Source organism: Nerophis ophidion, linkage group LG20 (genome assembly GCF_033978795.1).
Source record: "Nerophis ophidion isolate RoL-2023_Sa linkage group LG20, RoL_Noph_v1.0, whole genome shotgun sequence".
Lineage (NCBI taxonomy): Eukaryota > Metazoa > Chordata > Actinopteri > Syngnathiformes > Syngnathidae > Nerophis > Nerophis ophidion.
In genome coordinates, this window is record NC_084630.1 from 43,544,223 (window position 1) to 43,560,577 (window position 16,355).

Genomic DNA, 16,355 nt, shown 5'->3' on the forward strand with positions numbered 1-16,355 from the left:
ACACAGCTCTTTTGCTTAAGGGCCGTTGCTATAGTTACTATCAATTGTGCTGAAGTTGTTTTTTTTCTATCCGCTGCAAAGCCAGTCTTCTATCAGTGTTTGTTTCCAGAATCGGCCTGCTGACTGCCAAGGCCGAACATCGAGTGCTGTGACGCAGACAGAGCAGAGACAGGGCGATATCACGAGTATCAACACGTTTGCATTTCATTAATAGTCATAGATTGTATCTAACTTCACGGTGGCAGAGGGGTTAGTGCGTCTGCCTCACAATACGAAGTTCCTGCAGTCCTGGGTTCAAATCCAGGCTCGGGATCTTTCTGTGTGGAGTTTGCATGTTCTCCCCGTGAATGCGTGGGTTCCCTCCGGGTACTCCGGCTTCCTCCCACTTCCAAAGACATGCACCTGGGGATAGGTTGATTGGCAACACTAAATTGGCCCTAGTGTGTGAATGTGAGTGTGAATGTTGTCTGTCTATCTGTGTTGGCCCTGCGATGAGGTGGCGACTTGTCCAGGGTGTACCCTGCCTTCCGCCCGATTGTAGCTGAGATAGGCGCCAGCGCCCCCCGCGACCCCGAAAGGGAATAAGCGGTAGAAAATGGATGGATGGATGGATGTATCTAACTGGAGCTGTCGAGATTACCCCTTTCCCTCAGCGACAGCTTCAGTGATGTAACCAGGGACCTCCCAAATAAATGGAGGAAGCACCTAGGGTGGACTTTAGAGCGTAGTTTGGATCTGTAACTAGAGTACAGCCCAAAAAAACATCTCTCCTCAATTGAGCAAAATTTAACTCTGTCTCTGCATGATTCTTTCCTTCTTGTTTATTTAATAGATGTCATCAGTGTTTGAACCTGACAGTTTGGTTTACTGGGAGCTCAGCGGCTGACAGAAAAACGATACGAGATTTGCTTGTCCACTACCGTGTTTAGAACAGGGGTAGGGAACCTATGGCTCTAGAACCAGATGTGGCTCTTTTGATGACTGCATCTGGCTCTCAGATAAATCTTAGCCGACATTGCTTAACACGATAAGTAATGAATAATTTTGCTGGTAATCACAGTGTTAAAAATAACGTTCAAAATATAAAACTTTCTTATGCAATTGAATCCATCCATCCATTTTCTGCTGCACCTGTTCAAGAAGTCGCATTATTGGTAAGAAGTATTTAATTTATTATTGGTTTATTATTACAAATAAGAGACTTGTTATACTTTAAAAAGGTTGGTCTTACTTAAAAATGCATGCATTTAGTTGTATTCAGTGTTAAAAAAATATGATATGGCTCTCACGGAAATACTTTTTAAAATATTTGGCTTTCACGGCTCTCTCAGCCAAAAAGGTTCCCGACCCCTGCTTTAGAGGAACTTGCAAATTGTGGATTTTTCACCAAAGCCACTGACATACCAAAAGATAGTCTTTTGGTATGTCAGTGGGTAACTTTTTCCCCTCGGGGTGTCTCCAAACAAGAACGAGCAGATTTAGGAAAAGCTTCTTTCCAATCAATCAATCAATCAATGTTTATTTATATAGCCCCAAATCACAAATGTCTCAAAGGACTGCACAAATCATTACGACTACAACATCCTCGGAAGAACCCACAAAAGGGCAAGGAAAACTCACACCCAGTGGGCAGGGAGAATTCACATTCAGTGGGACGCCAGTGACAATGCTGACTATGAGAAACCTTGGAGAGGACCTCAGATGTGGGCAACCCCCCCCCCCCCCCCCCTCTAGGGGACCGAAAGCAATGGATGTCGAGCGGGTCTAACATGATACTGAGAAAGTTCAATCCATAGTGGCTCCAAGACAGCAGCGAGAGTCCCGTCCACAGGAAACCATCTCAAGCGGATCAGCAGCGTAGAGATGTCCCCAACCGATACAGGCGAGCGGTCCATCCTGGGTCTCGACTCTGGACAGCCAGTACTTCATCCATGGTTATCGGACCGGACCCCCTCCACAAGGGAGGGAGGGACATAGGAGAAAGAAAAGAAGCGGCAGATCAACTGGTCTAAAAAAGAGATCTATTTAAAGGCTAGAGTATACAGATGAGTTTTAAAGTGAGACTTAAATGCTTCTACTGAGGTGGCATCTCGAACTGTTACCGGGAGGGCATTCCAGAGTACTGGAGCCCGAACGGAAAACGCTCTATAGCCCGCAGACTTTTTTTGAGCTCTAGGAATCACTAATAAGCCGGAGTCTTTTGAACGCAGATTTCTTGCCGGGACATATGGTACAATACAATCGGCAAGATAGGATGGAGCTAGACCGTGTAGTATTTTATACGTAAGTAGTAAAACCTTAAAGTCACATCTTAAGTGCACAGGAAGCCAGTGCAGGTGAGCCAGTACAGGTATATATGTATGTATATATGTATATAAAGGTATATACAGTATAGGTATATATGTATGTATATATGTATATAAAGGTATATACAGTATAGGTATATATGTATGTATATATGTATATAAAGGTATATACAGTATAGGTATATATGTATGTATATATGTATATAAAGGTATATACAGTACAGGTATATATGTATGTATATATGTATATAAAGGTATATACAGTATAGGTATATATGTATGTATATATGTATATAAAGGTATATACAGTATAGGTATATATGTATGTATATATGTATATAAAGGTATATACAGTACAGGTATATATGTATGTATATATGTATATAAAGGTATATACAGTATAGGTATATATGTATGTATATATGTATATAAAGGTATATACAGTATAGGTATATATGTATGTATATATGTATATAAAGGTATATACAGTACAGGCGTAATGTGATCAAACTTTCTTGTTCTTGTCAAAAGTCTAGCAGCCACATTTTGTACCAACTGTAATACTTCCAGAAGTATTGGCTGTCCGAAACAGTGACAAAAATCATGAGAAAAAACATCAAAGCACTGCACTTTTTTAAAACTCCTTTATCTCTTCATAGAACTTCTACTATTTATAACTTATGTGTTTGACCGTGCGAATGAATAAATATGCTGATTGTTTTTGTGTATGGCTAAAACATTTTACTCCACTTTCATTGTATTTTCAATGCAATGACAATAGAGGTAGTCTATTCTTTTTCAAAGACTTGATTTATTGAAGGGTTCTAAAGTAAATGTATTGCTCCATGAAAAAAAACGAACAAAAAAATTCAAAAACTGCCTCGCCATTTATTTGAAGGCCAGCCAGCGTTTGGGGTTGTCCACCAGGATCTTGTCCACCTGCGTCTGCGTGATGCCCCTGGTTAGCATCTTGGGAACGATGTTAGTCAGGATGTGCGAGTAGCCGTGGCCGCCATATTTGGTCAAGCGGTTCTTGGTGTGGATGTCGTGCGCGATGACGATCTTGTCCTCGTAGCCCTCTTTTACAAGGAATGCCAAGCTGGACAGAGAGGAGCAGAAAGAAAGCTGAAGAGCTGTGACCATCTTTGGGATGGAATACCAGGGCATTGGCATTGATACGTTGATTACACATGTTTTTTTTTTAAATCGACTACAAACAACATTGCAAAATACATGTACTTGTAAATTTAGAGTATATACGTTGTTTGGGAAATGACCAAATTTCAATGTTAACATGAACGTCACTACCTGACATTGAATAAATGTCATCAAAAAGCATGTTGTTTATAAATAAATGGGTTGTACTTGTATAGCGCTTTTCTACCTTCAAGGTACTCAAAGCGCTTTGACACTACTTCCACATTTACCCATTCACACACACATTCACACACTGATGGAGGGAGCTGCCATGCAAGGCGCTAACCAGCACCCATCAGGAGCAAGGGTGAAGTGTCTTGCTCAGGACACAACGGACGTGACGGGTTTGGTTCTAGGTGGGATTTGAACCAGTGACCCTCGGGTTGCGCACGGCCACTCTTCCACTGCCCCACGCCGTCCCTAACAGTAACCACACATACACACACACACACACACACACACACACACTAACGATACACACACCCACCACATACACACAATAACCGCACACACACACACACACACACACACACACACACCACATACACAGTAACCATACATACACACACACACCACATACACAGTAACTACACACACACACACACAGTAACGATACACACAATTACCACACACAAACACCACATACACAATAACCACACACACACACAGTAACAATACACACACACAGTAATGATACACACACCCACCATATACACAGTAACCACACACACACACACACACACACACACACACACACACACAGTAACGGTACACACAATCACCACACACACACACACAGTAATGATACACACACACACAGTAATGATACACACACACACACACACACACACAGTAACGATACACACACCCACCACATACACAGTAACCACACACACACACACACAATCACCACACGCACACACACTCAGTAACCACATACACAGTAACAATACACACACACACACACACACACACACACACACACAGTTACAATACTCACACACACACCCACCACATACACACAATAACCGCACGCACACACACAGTAAGGATACACACACACACACACACCACATACACAGTAACTACACACACACACACACACACAGTAACGATACACACAATTACCACACACAAACACCACATACACAACCACACACACACACAGTAACGATACACACACACAGTAATGATACACACACCCACCATATACACAGTAACCACACACACACACACACACACACACACACACACACACACACACACACACACACACACACACACAGTAATGATACACACACACACAGTAATGATACACACACACACACACAGTAACGATACACACACCCACCACATACACAGTAACCACACACACACACACACACACTAACGCTGCACACAATCACCACACGCACACACACTCAGTAACCACATACACAGTAACGATACACACACACACACACACACACACACACACACACACACAGTTACAATACTAACACACACACACACACACACACACACACACACACACACACACACACACACACACACACACAGTTACAATACTAACACACACACACACACACACACACACAGTTACAATACTCACACACACACACACTAATATGCACGTGAAGGTCAATGTTTCAATGTTATGTTTGAGTTGCTCAACTTCAGGACCTAATTCAACAAGTTCTCGACATTCTTTTAATGTTTATGTGCCTGCTGGGATATTTTTCCATATTTCCCACATGAAATGATGGAAATATTGTTCACCAAAATATGAGACAATAGTTTTCCCTTTGGAAAAAAGCTTGAAGAAGACAGATTGCAAACAGGTTTCTGGTGACATGCCAATAAGGGAAAAAGTAGTACTTGCTTTACTATGTTATGACATCATGGTTTATGCGACACAAGTTTGCTCTTCCTCACCCAAACTCAACTTTAAATATAATTTAATTAAAAAGATATTCATTTATGTAACACATAAAAAAGTATAAATAATAATAGTGATAACAACACATTTAAATAATAGCAATATAAAAAAACAATCTAATTAATTTTGTGTTGAAATTGTTTTTATTTTCCCCTTTTATATTTATTTTACCACCTTAGAGTCCATGCTTTTTGCGTCAAATAAAGTTTAGTAAAATGTTAATTCAATGCAAGAATCCTTAAATTTATTGGTGCAATACATTGATTGATTGATTGAAACTTTTATTAGTAGATTGCACAGTACAGTACATATTCCGTACAATTGACCACTAAATGCTAACACCCCAATAAGTTTTTCAACTTGTTTAAGTCGGGGTCCACGTTAATCAATTCATGGTACAAATATATACTATCAACATAATACAGTCATCACACAAGTTAATCATCATAGTATGTACATTGAATTATTTACATTATTTAAATCTTTGGATAATTTTAACCAATGTTTTATGTTAAAGCATAATCATTCTCTAAATGTGTCAATAAGTGCTTTGAATACATGATGCTTGTGGAAAGTACTTTTTTAAAACTTGTATTTTGTTAGCGCAATCAGACAGGATGTGGCGCACAGCGCTGTTATTGTGACGGCAGGAAGTGTGCTGTGCTGCTGTTCCCAGCTTGACGAGTAAGTAAAAAAGCGAAAGTCTGTCAAGTTGCAACTGCTGCTGTGTTGGTACATTGATGTTACATGGATGGTGTCGTGCACAACACAAGCAGATGAGATGTGTTGTGGGTGTATGGATTGTTCTTGTCAGCTTAAGATTCGTAGTTTAGTCGCTGTTTCAAGTGGCAGTCTCGACATTGTTTGGTTCAAGATTGGGCGGATTAGTGTTTTAGGTCAGGGGTAGGGAACCTATGGCTCTAGAGCCAGATGTGGCTCTTTTGATGACTGCACCTGGCTCTCAGATAAATCTTAGCTGACATTGCTTAACACGATAAGTAATGAATAATTCCGCTGGTAATCACAGTGTCAAAAATAACATTCAAGATTTAAAACATTTTCATGCATTTTAATCCATACATCCGGTTTCTACCGCACCTGTTCAAGAAGTCGCATTAATGGTAAGAAGTATTTTGTTTATTGTTAGTTAGCTTCAGAATAACAATGTTATTAAAAAGAATAAGATACTTGTTTTACTCTAAAATGTTGGTCTTACTTAAAAATGCTCACATTTAGTTGTATTCTGTCTTGAAAAAATATATTATATGGCTCTCACGGAAATACTTTTTAAAATATTTGGCTTGTATGGCTCTCTCAGCCAAAAAGGTTCCCGACCCCTGTTTTAGGGGTTAACTTAGCAGTACTGGAAACATTATTTTCCCAAATAAAATGTTCCTTCTGCTGATAATGATATCATTTCACTTACATTTATGTTAATTTCCCAGATATTCTGCGTTTAACAGTGGATCCCGTTTTATTGGCCATCATGTGACTTTGTCAAAGAGTACGTCAACATGAATATAATATGCCTTGAGTTTTTTATTTATTTATTTAGTGAATATTGATTAGGCATACTTGTGCTGTGTCAAATAATAAAGTAGCAACCATGGTGAGATCCCAAATTTCTATTAAACCTGCACTTTTTTCACCGTTACAATCGCCGGTATTTGCATTCACATTGAGTGGCCATTTTTTTTCCCCGATTAATATATATTTTTTATTTTTGTTTTATTGACATCCAGCATCAGACATTTCGATCCATTACATCATATTCACATACATCATATAGCTGTTTTCTGCCCTAAATGTTAAAAGTATTTTTGTTTATATCCCCATCATACCACCCCCCCAAAAAAACTGAAATAATGCATTGAAATAATGCATTGATAATAATAAACTGAAAAAGAATATATAAACAGATACATATACTGTATGTATGTGTATATATATATATATATATATATATATATATATATATACACACACACACACACACACACACACACACACACACACACACACACACACACACACACACACATATAGTGAGTAATCTTTTTTCCGATTAGTATATTTTTCTGATCATGAGAAGCCATTATCAAAATTTTTATCAAAATTTGATTAAATGTCCAGCCTTATTGGATGTGAACCTCCAAAAAATGTGTAATCTTAACAGCGATGTGAACATGGCTGCGATTGATCTGCTTTTTTCCCCCGTTATGGCAGAAAATTGCAAGTCACGTGCTTAGTCCTCACCGCAGCACTGTAACCGCATCACGACCAGTGATAGGCAAGCTATTTGGAAAAATGTAGAAAGCCAAACTACAAGTTACTCTCGATTATACGTAGCTAAGCTACGGGGGAAATTATCTCCGGAGAATTATAGCAATTTACACGGCAAATTATTACCTACCATTGTTCTCTTCTTGGCTAATTTCTCTTGAGCAAACCTTTTCTTGCATTCCAAACTATCCATCCATCCATCCATCATCTTCCGCTTATCCGAGGTTGGGTCGCGGGGGCAACAGCCTAAGCAGGGAAACCCAGACTTCCCTCTCCCCAGCCACTTCGTCTAGCTCTTCCCGGGGGATCCCGAGGCGTTCCCAGGCCAGCCGGGAGACATAGTCTTCCCAACGTGTCCTGGGTCTTCCCGTGGCCTCCTACCGGTTGGATGTGCCCTAAACACCTCCCTAGGGAGGCGTTCGGGTGGCATCCTGACCAGATGCCCGAACCACCTCATCTGGCTCCTCTCGATGTGGAGGAGCAGCGGCTTTACTTTGAGTTCCTCCCGGATGGCAGAGCTTCTCACCCTATCTCTAAGGGAGAGACCTGGAAACTCATTTGGGCCGCTTGTACCCGTGATCTTATCCTTTCGGTCATGACCCAAAGCTCATGACCATAGGTGAGGATGGGAATGTAGATCGACCGGTAAATTGAGAGCTTTGCCTTCCGGCTCAGCTCCTTCTTCACCACAACGGATCGGTACAACGTCCGCATTACTGAAGACGCCGCACCGATCCGCCTGTCGATCTCACGATCCACTCTTCCCCCACTCGTGAACAAGACTCCTAGGTACTTGAACTCCTCCACTTGGGGCAGGGTCTCCTCCCCAACCCGGAGATGGCACCCCACCCTTTTCCGGGCGAGAACCATGGACTCTGACTTGGAGGTGCTGATTCTCATTCCGGTCGCTTCACACTCGGCTGCGAACCGATCCAGCAAGAGCTGAAGATCCCGGCCAGATGAAGCCATCAGGACTACATCATCTGCAAAAAGCAGAGACCTAATCCTGCAGTCACCAAACCGGAACCCCTCAACGCCTTGACTGCGCCTAGAAATTCTGTCCATAAAAGTTATGAACAGAATGGGTGACAAAGGACAGCCTTGGCGGAGTCCAACCCTCACTGGAAATGTGTTCGACTTACTGCCGGCAATGCGGACCAAGCTCTGGCACTGATCACACAGGGAGCGGACCGCCACATTCCAAACTATAAAATAGTAAAATGATGCAAGATTCCTGCTAAAATTGTATCAGATCAATACCAGTGTCTGCCAATACTCAAGGCTCCGTTTCAATATCATATCGGAAGTGAAAAAGTTGTCTTAAACTGTTGTCTGATACAACTTTGTCCAAAAATGGATTTTGCAAAAGACGGGTGTTCTAGTAAGACAATTCGGTTCTGCGTTCCAGGAATCAACATCTGGTGACATGGAAAGGAACAAGTACTTGAAAAGGTCTCTCACGTCTTGACTCTCTGGCTGTCGCTTGGCATGTCTACGTCCAAGTGGAAAGGGTAGTTGAGCATCTCGGTTCCAAACAGGTCGTATTCCAGGTAACTTCTCAGCTCGGCAAACTCCAGCAGTTCGGCCTCACTGAAGATGGTCCTAACAAAAGTAGATATTGTTCATCTATTCAGAACTGACACAATACTGACTGTGTGTTCAAAGTACAAGTCGTAAACCAGGGGTGTCAAATGTACGGCCCGCGTGATGAGATTGCCAAGTATAAAAATGAACTGCTTTTTTTTCTTTTCGAACGAAAGAAACTGCTGTTCTAAATGTGTCAACTGGATGTCACAATAGCAATTCTGTTAGGCAAGCAAACGGTTTACTCTGGGGCCAAGCAAGAGCTACACAGTAAAAGGGGACCCACATGAAAGCGAGAGCATGAGGAGGTTGAGGGGTTGTATATTGTGGCATCCCGGAAGACTTTGTGCTGCAAGGGGTTCTGGGTATTTGTTCTGTCGTGTTTATGTTGTGTTACGGTGCGGATGTTCTCCCGAAATGCGTTTGTCATTCTTGTTTGGTGTGGGTTCACAGTGTGGCGCATATTTGTAACAGTATTAAAGTTGTTTATACGGCCACCCTCAGTGTGACCTGTATGGTTGTTGACCAAGTATGAAATGGATTCACTTTTGTGTGTGTGAAAAGCCGTAGATATTATGTGACTGGGCTGGCACGCAAAGGCAGTGGCTTTAAGGTTTATCGGCGCTCTGTACTTCTCCCGACGTCCGTGTACCACTACGTACGGCAGCGTTTTAAAAAAGGCATACATTTTACTTTTTGAAACCGATACTGATCATTTCTGATATTAGTTTTTAAAGCATTTATCGGCCAATAATATCGGCAGTCCGATATTATCGGACATCTGTAGTTATTATGCCATGATTTTACCATTCCGGCCCACTTGAGTATAGATTTTCCTCCATGCGGCGCCTGAGGTAAAATGAGTTTGACACCCCTGTCGTAAACTATGTTTTAGCTCCATAACACTGAGTGTTTTCCCGCCTGTACACTGAAAATGAACATGACAATAACAAAGCTGTTTCTAGGGGCCATATACAAAGTCACTTTTGGGGACCTTCACCATGACTAAAATGCTCTTTTTACCTGTCCAGGTGAGACATGACGGTTTTGCCGATGTCACCTCCGCCCTCCTGGAGAACACGCACCACCTCAGCCGGAGCAGTGGGATTGCGCCCGGGGTGGATGATGACGGGGCAGCCAAGCTGGGTCTGAGCGTGCGCCGTGGCCTTCAGCACCTTCCTCTCGCTCTCTGTGATGGGCCAGTTGGTTCCGATCTCGCCGATAACGCCACAGCGGACGTTGGTGCCGTCTGCGCCATGGAGAACCTCGCTGATGATGACATCGGTCAACTGACAAGTAGGACAGAAGCCACAATTTAAGAAACTTTTTAGGAGAAAATTAGTTTTGATTGATTGAAACATTTATTAGTAGATTGCACAGTACAGTACATATTCTGTACAATTGACCACTAAATGGTAACACCCCAATAAGTTTTTATTTTATTTTTTTATTGACATTCAGCAGCAGCCAATCCTATCCATTACATCCTATTCACATACAAACTCCGTTTCCATATGAGTTGGGAAATTGTGTTAGATGTAAATATAAACAGAATACAATGATTTGCAAATCCTTTTCAACCCATATTCAGTTGAATATGCTACAAAGACAACATATTTGATGTTCAAACTGATAAACTTTTTTTTGGGCAAATAATCATTAACTTTAGAATTTGATGCCAGCAACACGTGACAAATAAGTTGGGAAAGGTGGGCAAAACATACTGATAAAGTTGAGGAATGCTCACCAAACACTTATTTGGAACATCCCACAGGTGTGCAGGCTAATTGGGAACAGGTGGGTGCCATGATTGGGTATAAAAGCAGCTTCTATGAAATGCTAAGCAATTCACAAACAAGGATGGGGCGAGGGTCACCAATTTGTAAGCAAATTGTTGAACAGTTTTAGAACAACATTTCTCAACGAGCTATTGCAATAATTTAGGGATTTTACCATCTACGGTCCGTAAAATCATCAAAAGGTTCAGAGAATCTGGAGAAATCACTGCACGTAAGCTATGATTTTACAGACCTTTGACCCCTCAGGCGGTACTGCATCAAAAAAACAACATCAGTGTGTAAAGGATATCACCACATGGGCTCAGGAACACTTCATAAAACCACTGTCAGTAACTACAGTTGGTTGCTACATCTGTAAGTGCAAGTTAAAACTCTACAAAGTAGACACACTTTTTCTTAAGACTTCTTTCATTAACTCCTATTAGAATTATTATTTTTTTAAACAGTTTACAATCCTTGTATATGCTTATTCCATGAAAACCGATTGCATCTCTTATTCTTGCCGACTGGTAAAGGGAGAAAATATTGTTTTGCTGTAACTGTAACCCTTTAACCACCAGATGGTCCCAGCAAACCATGAGCAAACATTTCAGAGCTTTGTTAAGCATAATGAGTTAACCTTCCATTAAACTGCTGAAAATGTAATAAATGGTATTTGCGGGTTCAAAATCAATATCGTCATGAATTATTGACCTGTTCAAGCCTATTACTACCTAATCTCAAACATTCCACTTTGCTACCTGTTTATATATTGCATATTTTGCATTTACCTGTTATAAAACATTTTGGTTATCCATAAAACATTAAAAAAAGAAAGTTATATAAATAAATAGACCAAAGGTTGTTTGATTTCAAGCAATGAACGAGTACATTTATTGCTGACACTTTTATGAGCAGATATCTTTTGGATCATAAGAGTAAGTGTGTATCATCAATCTGCACATGGTCAATTGTTTAATGATTAATGAAAAATACTGTAGGTATAGGTAGTGAAAAGTGGATTTATCACGGCACGATGAAAAGCTGGCTATTTAACCGCTTTTTTGTCATCATGCAATAAATAATATAGGCCAGGTGTCCCCAAACGTTTTAACTCGGTGGCTGCGTTGGGCGCAATTGTCACGTTGTCGATGGGAAAATGCATTTTTAGACAATATGATTTTCCTGAACGGCTAGGAGACACCGAGAGTAACAAGCGGTTTAGAAAATAGATTAGAAAGGACAGATAAAAACATTTAAAAAATAATTTTTTTAACCGAAGGACTTCCCACGGGCCAGATTTTGGACACTGGCGGGCCGTAGTTTGGGCACCCCTGATATAGGCTATAGTGGCACCGGCACTCTTTGACCTAAACTGTGATTATTGAGATTAAAAATAGTTGTTTATTCAAATATAACAATAAAAAAACAAGCTTATAAAAAATTTTATGGGATGATGTTGTATTGTGATTTTCAGTGTTTTGTGTGTGTAAAAGAGAGCCGCTGTTTGGTCTTTTAACTGACACAAGTTCTAAAAATGTTTTCCAAAAAGATGGGAACAAATAAGTAATAAAGTGAGATGGAGACAAGATTTTCAAAAAAAAAAAAGGTTTTGGTGTTAAGTTTATTTTGAACGTGCTTACAATTACAATGCGATGCATCACATATTTCCAGTTTCTCATCACATGTCCAAAAAGGGCTGGAAAGAAGCAGAGTTTATGTAATCCTACCCCTTTTCTCTTCATAGCAATATCAAACAAATGTGTTCGTACTCAATCTGTAATACACCATTGAATAAATAATTAAGTAAAGGGATAAGTAACTTAAAAGAAAACAAACAATAAATGTTCTCATAAATAAATATTTAAGTACATTTTGATTCATCAATCAATCAATCAATCAATGTTTATTTATATAGCCCCAAATCACAAATGTCTCAAAGGACTGCACAAATCATTACGACTACAACATCCTCGGAAGAACCCACAAAAGGGCAAGGAAAACTCACACCCAGTGGGCAGGGAGAATTCACATCCAGTGGGACGCCAGTGACAATGCTGACTATGAGAAACCTTGGAGAGGACCTCAGATGTGGGCAACCCCCCCCCCCCCCCTCTAGGGGACCGAAAGCAATGGATGTCGAGCGGGTCTAACATGATACTGTGAAAGTTCAATCCATAGTGGCTCCAAGACAGCAGTGAGAGTCCCGTCCACAGGAAACCATCTCAAGCGGATCAGCAGCGTAGAGATGTCCCCAACCGATACAGGCGAGCGGTCCATCCTGGGTCCCGACGAGTGGTCCATCCTGGGTCTCGACTCTGGACAGTCAGTACTTCATCCATGGTTATCGGACCGGACCCCCTCCACAAGGGAGGGGGGGACATAGGAGAAAGAAAAGAAGCGGCAGATCAACTGGTCTAAAAAGGAGGTCTATTTAAAGGCTAGAGTATACAGATGAGTTTTAAGATGAGACTTAAATGCTTCTACTGAGGTAGCATCTCGAACTGTTACCGGGAGGGCATTCCAGAGTACTGGAGCCCGAACGGAAAACGCTCTATAGCCCGCAGACTTTTTTTGAGCTCTAGGAATCACTAATAAGCCGGCGTCTTTTGAACGCAGATTTCTTGCCGGGACATATGGTACAATACAATCGGCAAGATAGGATGGAGCTAGACCGTGTAGTATTTTATACGTAAGTAGTAAAACCTTAAAGTCACATCTTAAGTGCACAGGAAGCCAGTGATTCATCAGAAGAATAAGATGATCTCATTTTTCAAAAGCTGTTTGTCAGGATTATTCTCATTTGTACTTTGTAAATCCTTTTGAGTTTGAGAGTGTCCGCTCTGAGATCTGTAGGTCGTGAGTTCAAATCTCGGCTAAGTCATACCAAAGACTATAAAAATGGGACCCCTGGCACTGAGCATCAAGGGTTGGAATTGGGGGGTTATATCACCAAAAATGATTCCTGGGCGCGGCCACCGCTGCTGCTCACTGCTCTCCTCACTTCCCAGGGAGTAATCAAGGGTGATGGGTTACATGCAGAAAATAAATTTGCCACACCTAGTGTGTGTGTGACAATTATTGGTACTTTAACTTTTTAACTGACCGTTTTCTTAAAATTGACAACACAGTCTGTTGCTACAGAGCCCCAAACTTCATGTGACCTTCCAATTAGCCCACGTACAGTACGCAGAGAGCTTCATGGTGTTGGTTTCCATGGCTGAGCAGCTGCATCTAAGCCATACATCACTAAGTCCAATGCAAAGCGTTGGATGCATGGGTGTAAAGCACATTACCACTGGACTCTAGAGCAGTGGAGACTCTCTGGAGTAAGGATTCACGGTTTTTCATCTGGCAATCTGATGGACGAGTCTTGATTTGGAGGTTAACAGGAGAATGCTATATTTCTGACTGCATGGTGCTGAGTGGGAAATTTTGTGGAGGAGGAATTATTGTGTGGAGTTGTTTTTCAGGAGCCAGGCTTGACAACTTAGTTCCAGTGAAAGGAACTTTGAATGCTCCAGGATACCAAAACATTTTGGACAATTTCATGCTCCCAACCTTGTGGGAACGGTTTAAGTGGGCCCCTTCCTCTTCCAACATGACTGCACCAGTGGACAAAGCAAGGTCCATAAAGACATGAATGACAGAGTCTGGTGTGGATGAACTTGACTGGCCTGCACAGACTCCTGACCCGAACCCGATAGAACACCTTCGGGATGAATTAGAACGGAGTCTGAGAGCCAGGCCTTCTCGACCAACATCAGTGTGTGACCTCAACAATGCGCTTTTGGAAGAATGCTAGAAAATTCCTGTAAACACACTCCCCAACCTTGTGGACAGCCTTCCCAGAAGAGTTGAAGCTGTAATAGTTGCAAAAGGTGGACCGACATCATATTGAACCCTATATGGGTTAGGAATGGGATGGCACTTCAAGTTCATATGTGAGTCAAGGCAGGTGGCCAAATACTTTTAGCAATATAGTATATGTTGGCATGTGGGTCTAGGGCAGGTATCTGATGATGAGGAAAAATGTTGTTGGTGTGATACATGAGAGCAGGGGCGCTCACACTTTTTCTGCAGGCAAGCTACTTTTCAATTGACCAAGTCGAGGAGATCTACCTCATTCCTATTTATAATTTATATTTATTTATTTATGAAAGAGACATTTTTGTTAACAAGTTAATGGTGTTTAATGATAATACAAGCATGTTTAACACACATAGATTCCTTTCTTTCATGAAGACAAGAATATAAGTTGGTGTATTACCTGATTCTGATGACTTGCATTGATTGGAATTAGACAGTGGTGCTGATAACGTCCGCATTTTCAAATGGAGGAAAAAAAAAGTCCTCCTTTCTGTCCAATACCACATGAAAGTAATTGGATTTGGCATCTCATTTGTCCAACTTGCATACTCCTTTTTAAACACTTTGTTATGAGAGTAGCATTTGTGTGTGGCCCTTTGATGTCTGGCAGCAGGTGAGTGACGTCAGTGAGTGTGCGGGTGGGCAAGCAAGTGAGAAAGCGGTCGCTGAGGGCGGGGGAGAAATACATTGGCATCAAACTCCGTAGTTTTCTGAGACTCTTATTTTGTTAGCACAGGCAGGATGAAACAGGTCTTTTATGGTGAAGACAGGAAGTGTGCAGTCGGTCTTTAGAGTTTTGACAGTAGGTACGGAGTCTCTAGAAATAAAATGTGTTTCTCTGCGTCCGCCCTGTTAGTGATTTTTTTCTTAAATATGAGCTGGCAGCAGCCAGCGTCATCTCACAAGATCCTCGGGTGCCGAGAAAGTCAAACAACTGACGAAAGTGAAGTCTTGGTATGATTGATGATTGCTCATTTTTATGTCTATTTTTTAATGCCTGGCTTGAGATCGACTGACACACCCTCCGAGATCGACCAGTCGATCGCGATCGACGTAATGGGCACCCTTGCATGAGAGCAAAGACAATCAACTATATAGAATGTCAATATTAAATTAATATCAGTATGAATGGACTAAAGCACAATTATTCATAAAATGGACATTTTGATTAGTAGGGCTTTTTTCTTTAGCTTGAAATAAGGCATGAATGTGACAAATGTGCTATTTTTTTTTTTTTACAAAATGTTCCAAATTTTTCATATATTGCTAATTTATATCTCTTAAACATCTCACAATTCACTTTTTGTCATTGAAAAATGCACTTTAAATCAAGATGTGTCCAGCGTATAAATAATTTGTCTGTATGAAGAGACAAGATGTTGTCTATTTACTGGCTGT

The 16,355-nt window shown here is 41.1% G+C and overlaps 1 protein-coding gene across 1 annotated transcript in view; it reads right to left on the bottom strand.

Moving 5' to 3' along the window:
• Positions 1-3,097: 3,097 nt before the first annotated feature.
• The window catches only part of pter (phosphotriesterase related), a 35,792-nt gene continuing 22,534 nt past the window's right edge, over positions 3,098-16,355 (bottom strand). The window contains exons 3-5 of the mRNA XM_061881319.1: positions 10,333-10,598; positions 9,187-9,327; positions 3,098-3,405 (exon numbers count right to left, since the gene is read on the bottom strand). Coding sequence (XP_061737303.1) covers positions 3,195-3,405; positions 9,187-9,327; positions 10,333-10,598 — 618 coding nt within the window. The 3' untranslated portion in view covers positions 3,098-3,194. The remainder of the gene's footprint in view (positions 3,406-9,186; positions 9,328-10,332; positions 10,599-16,355) is intronic.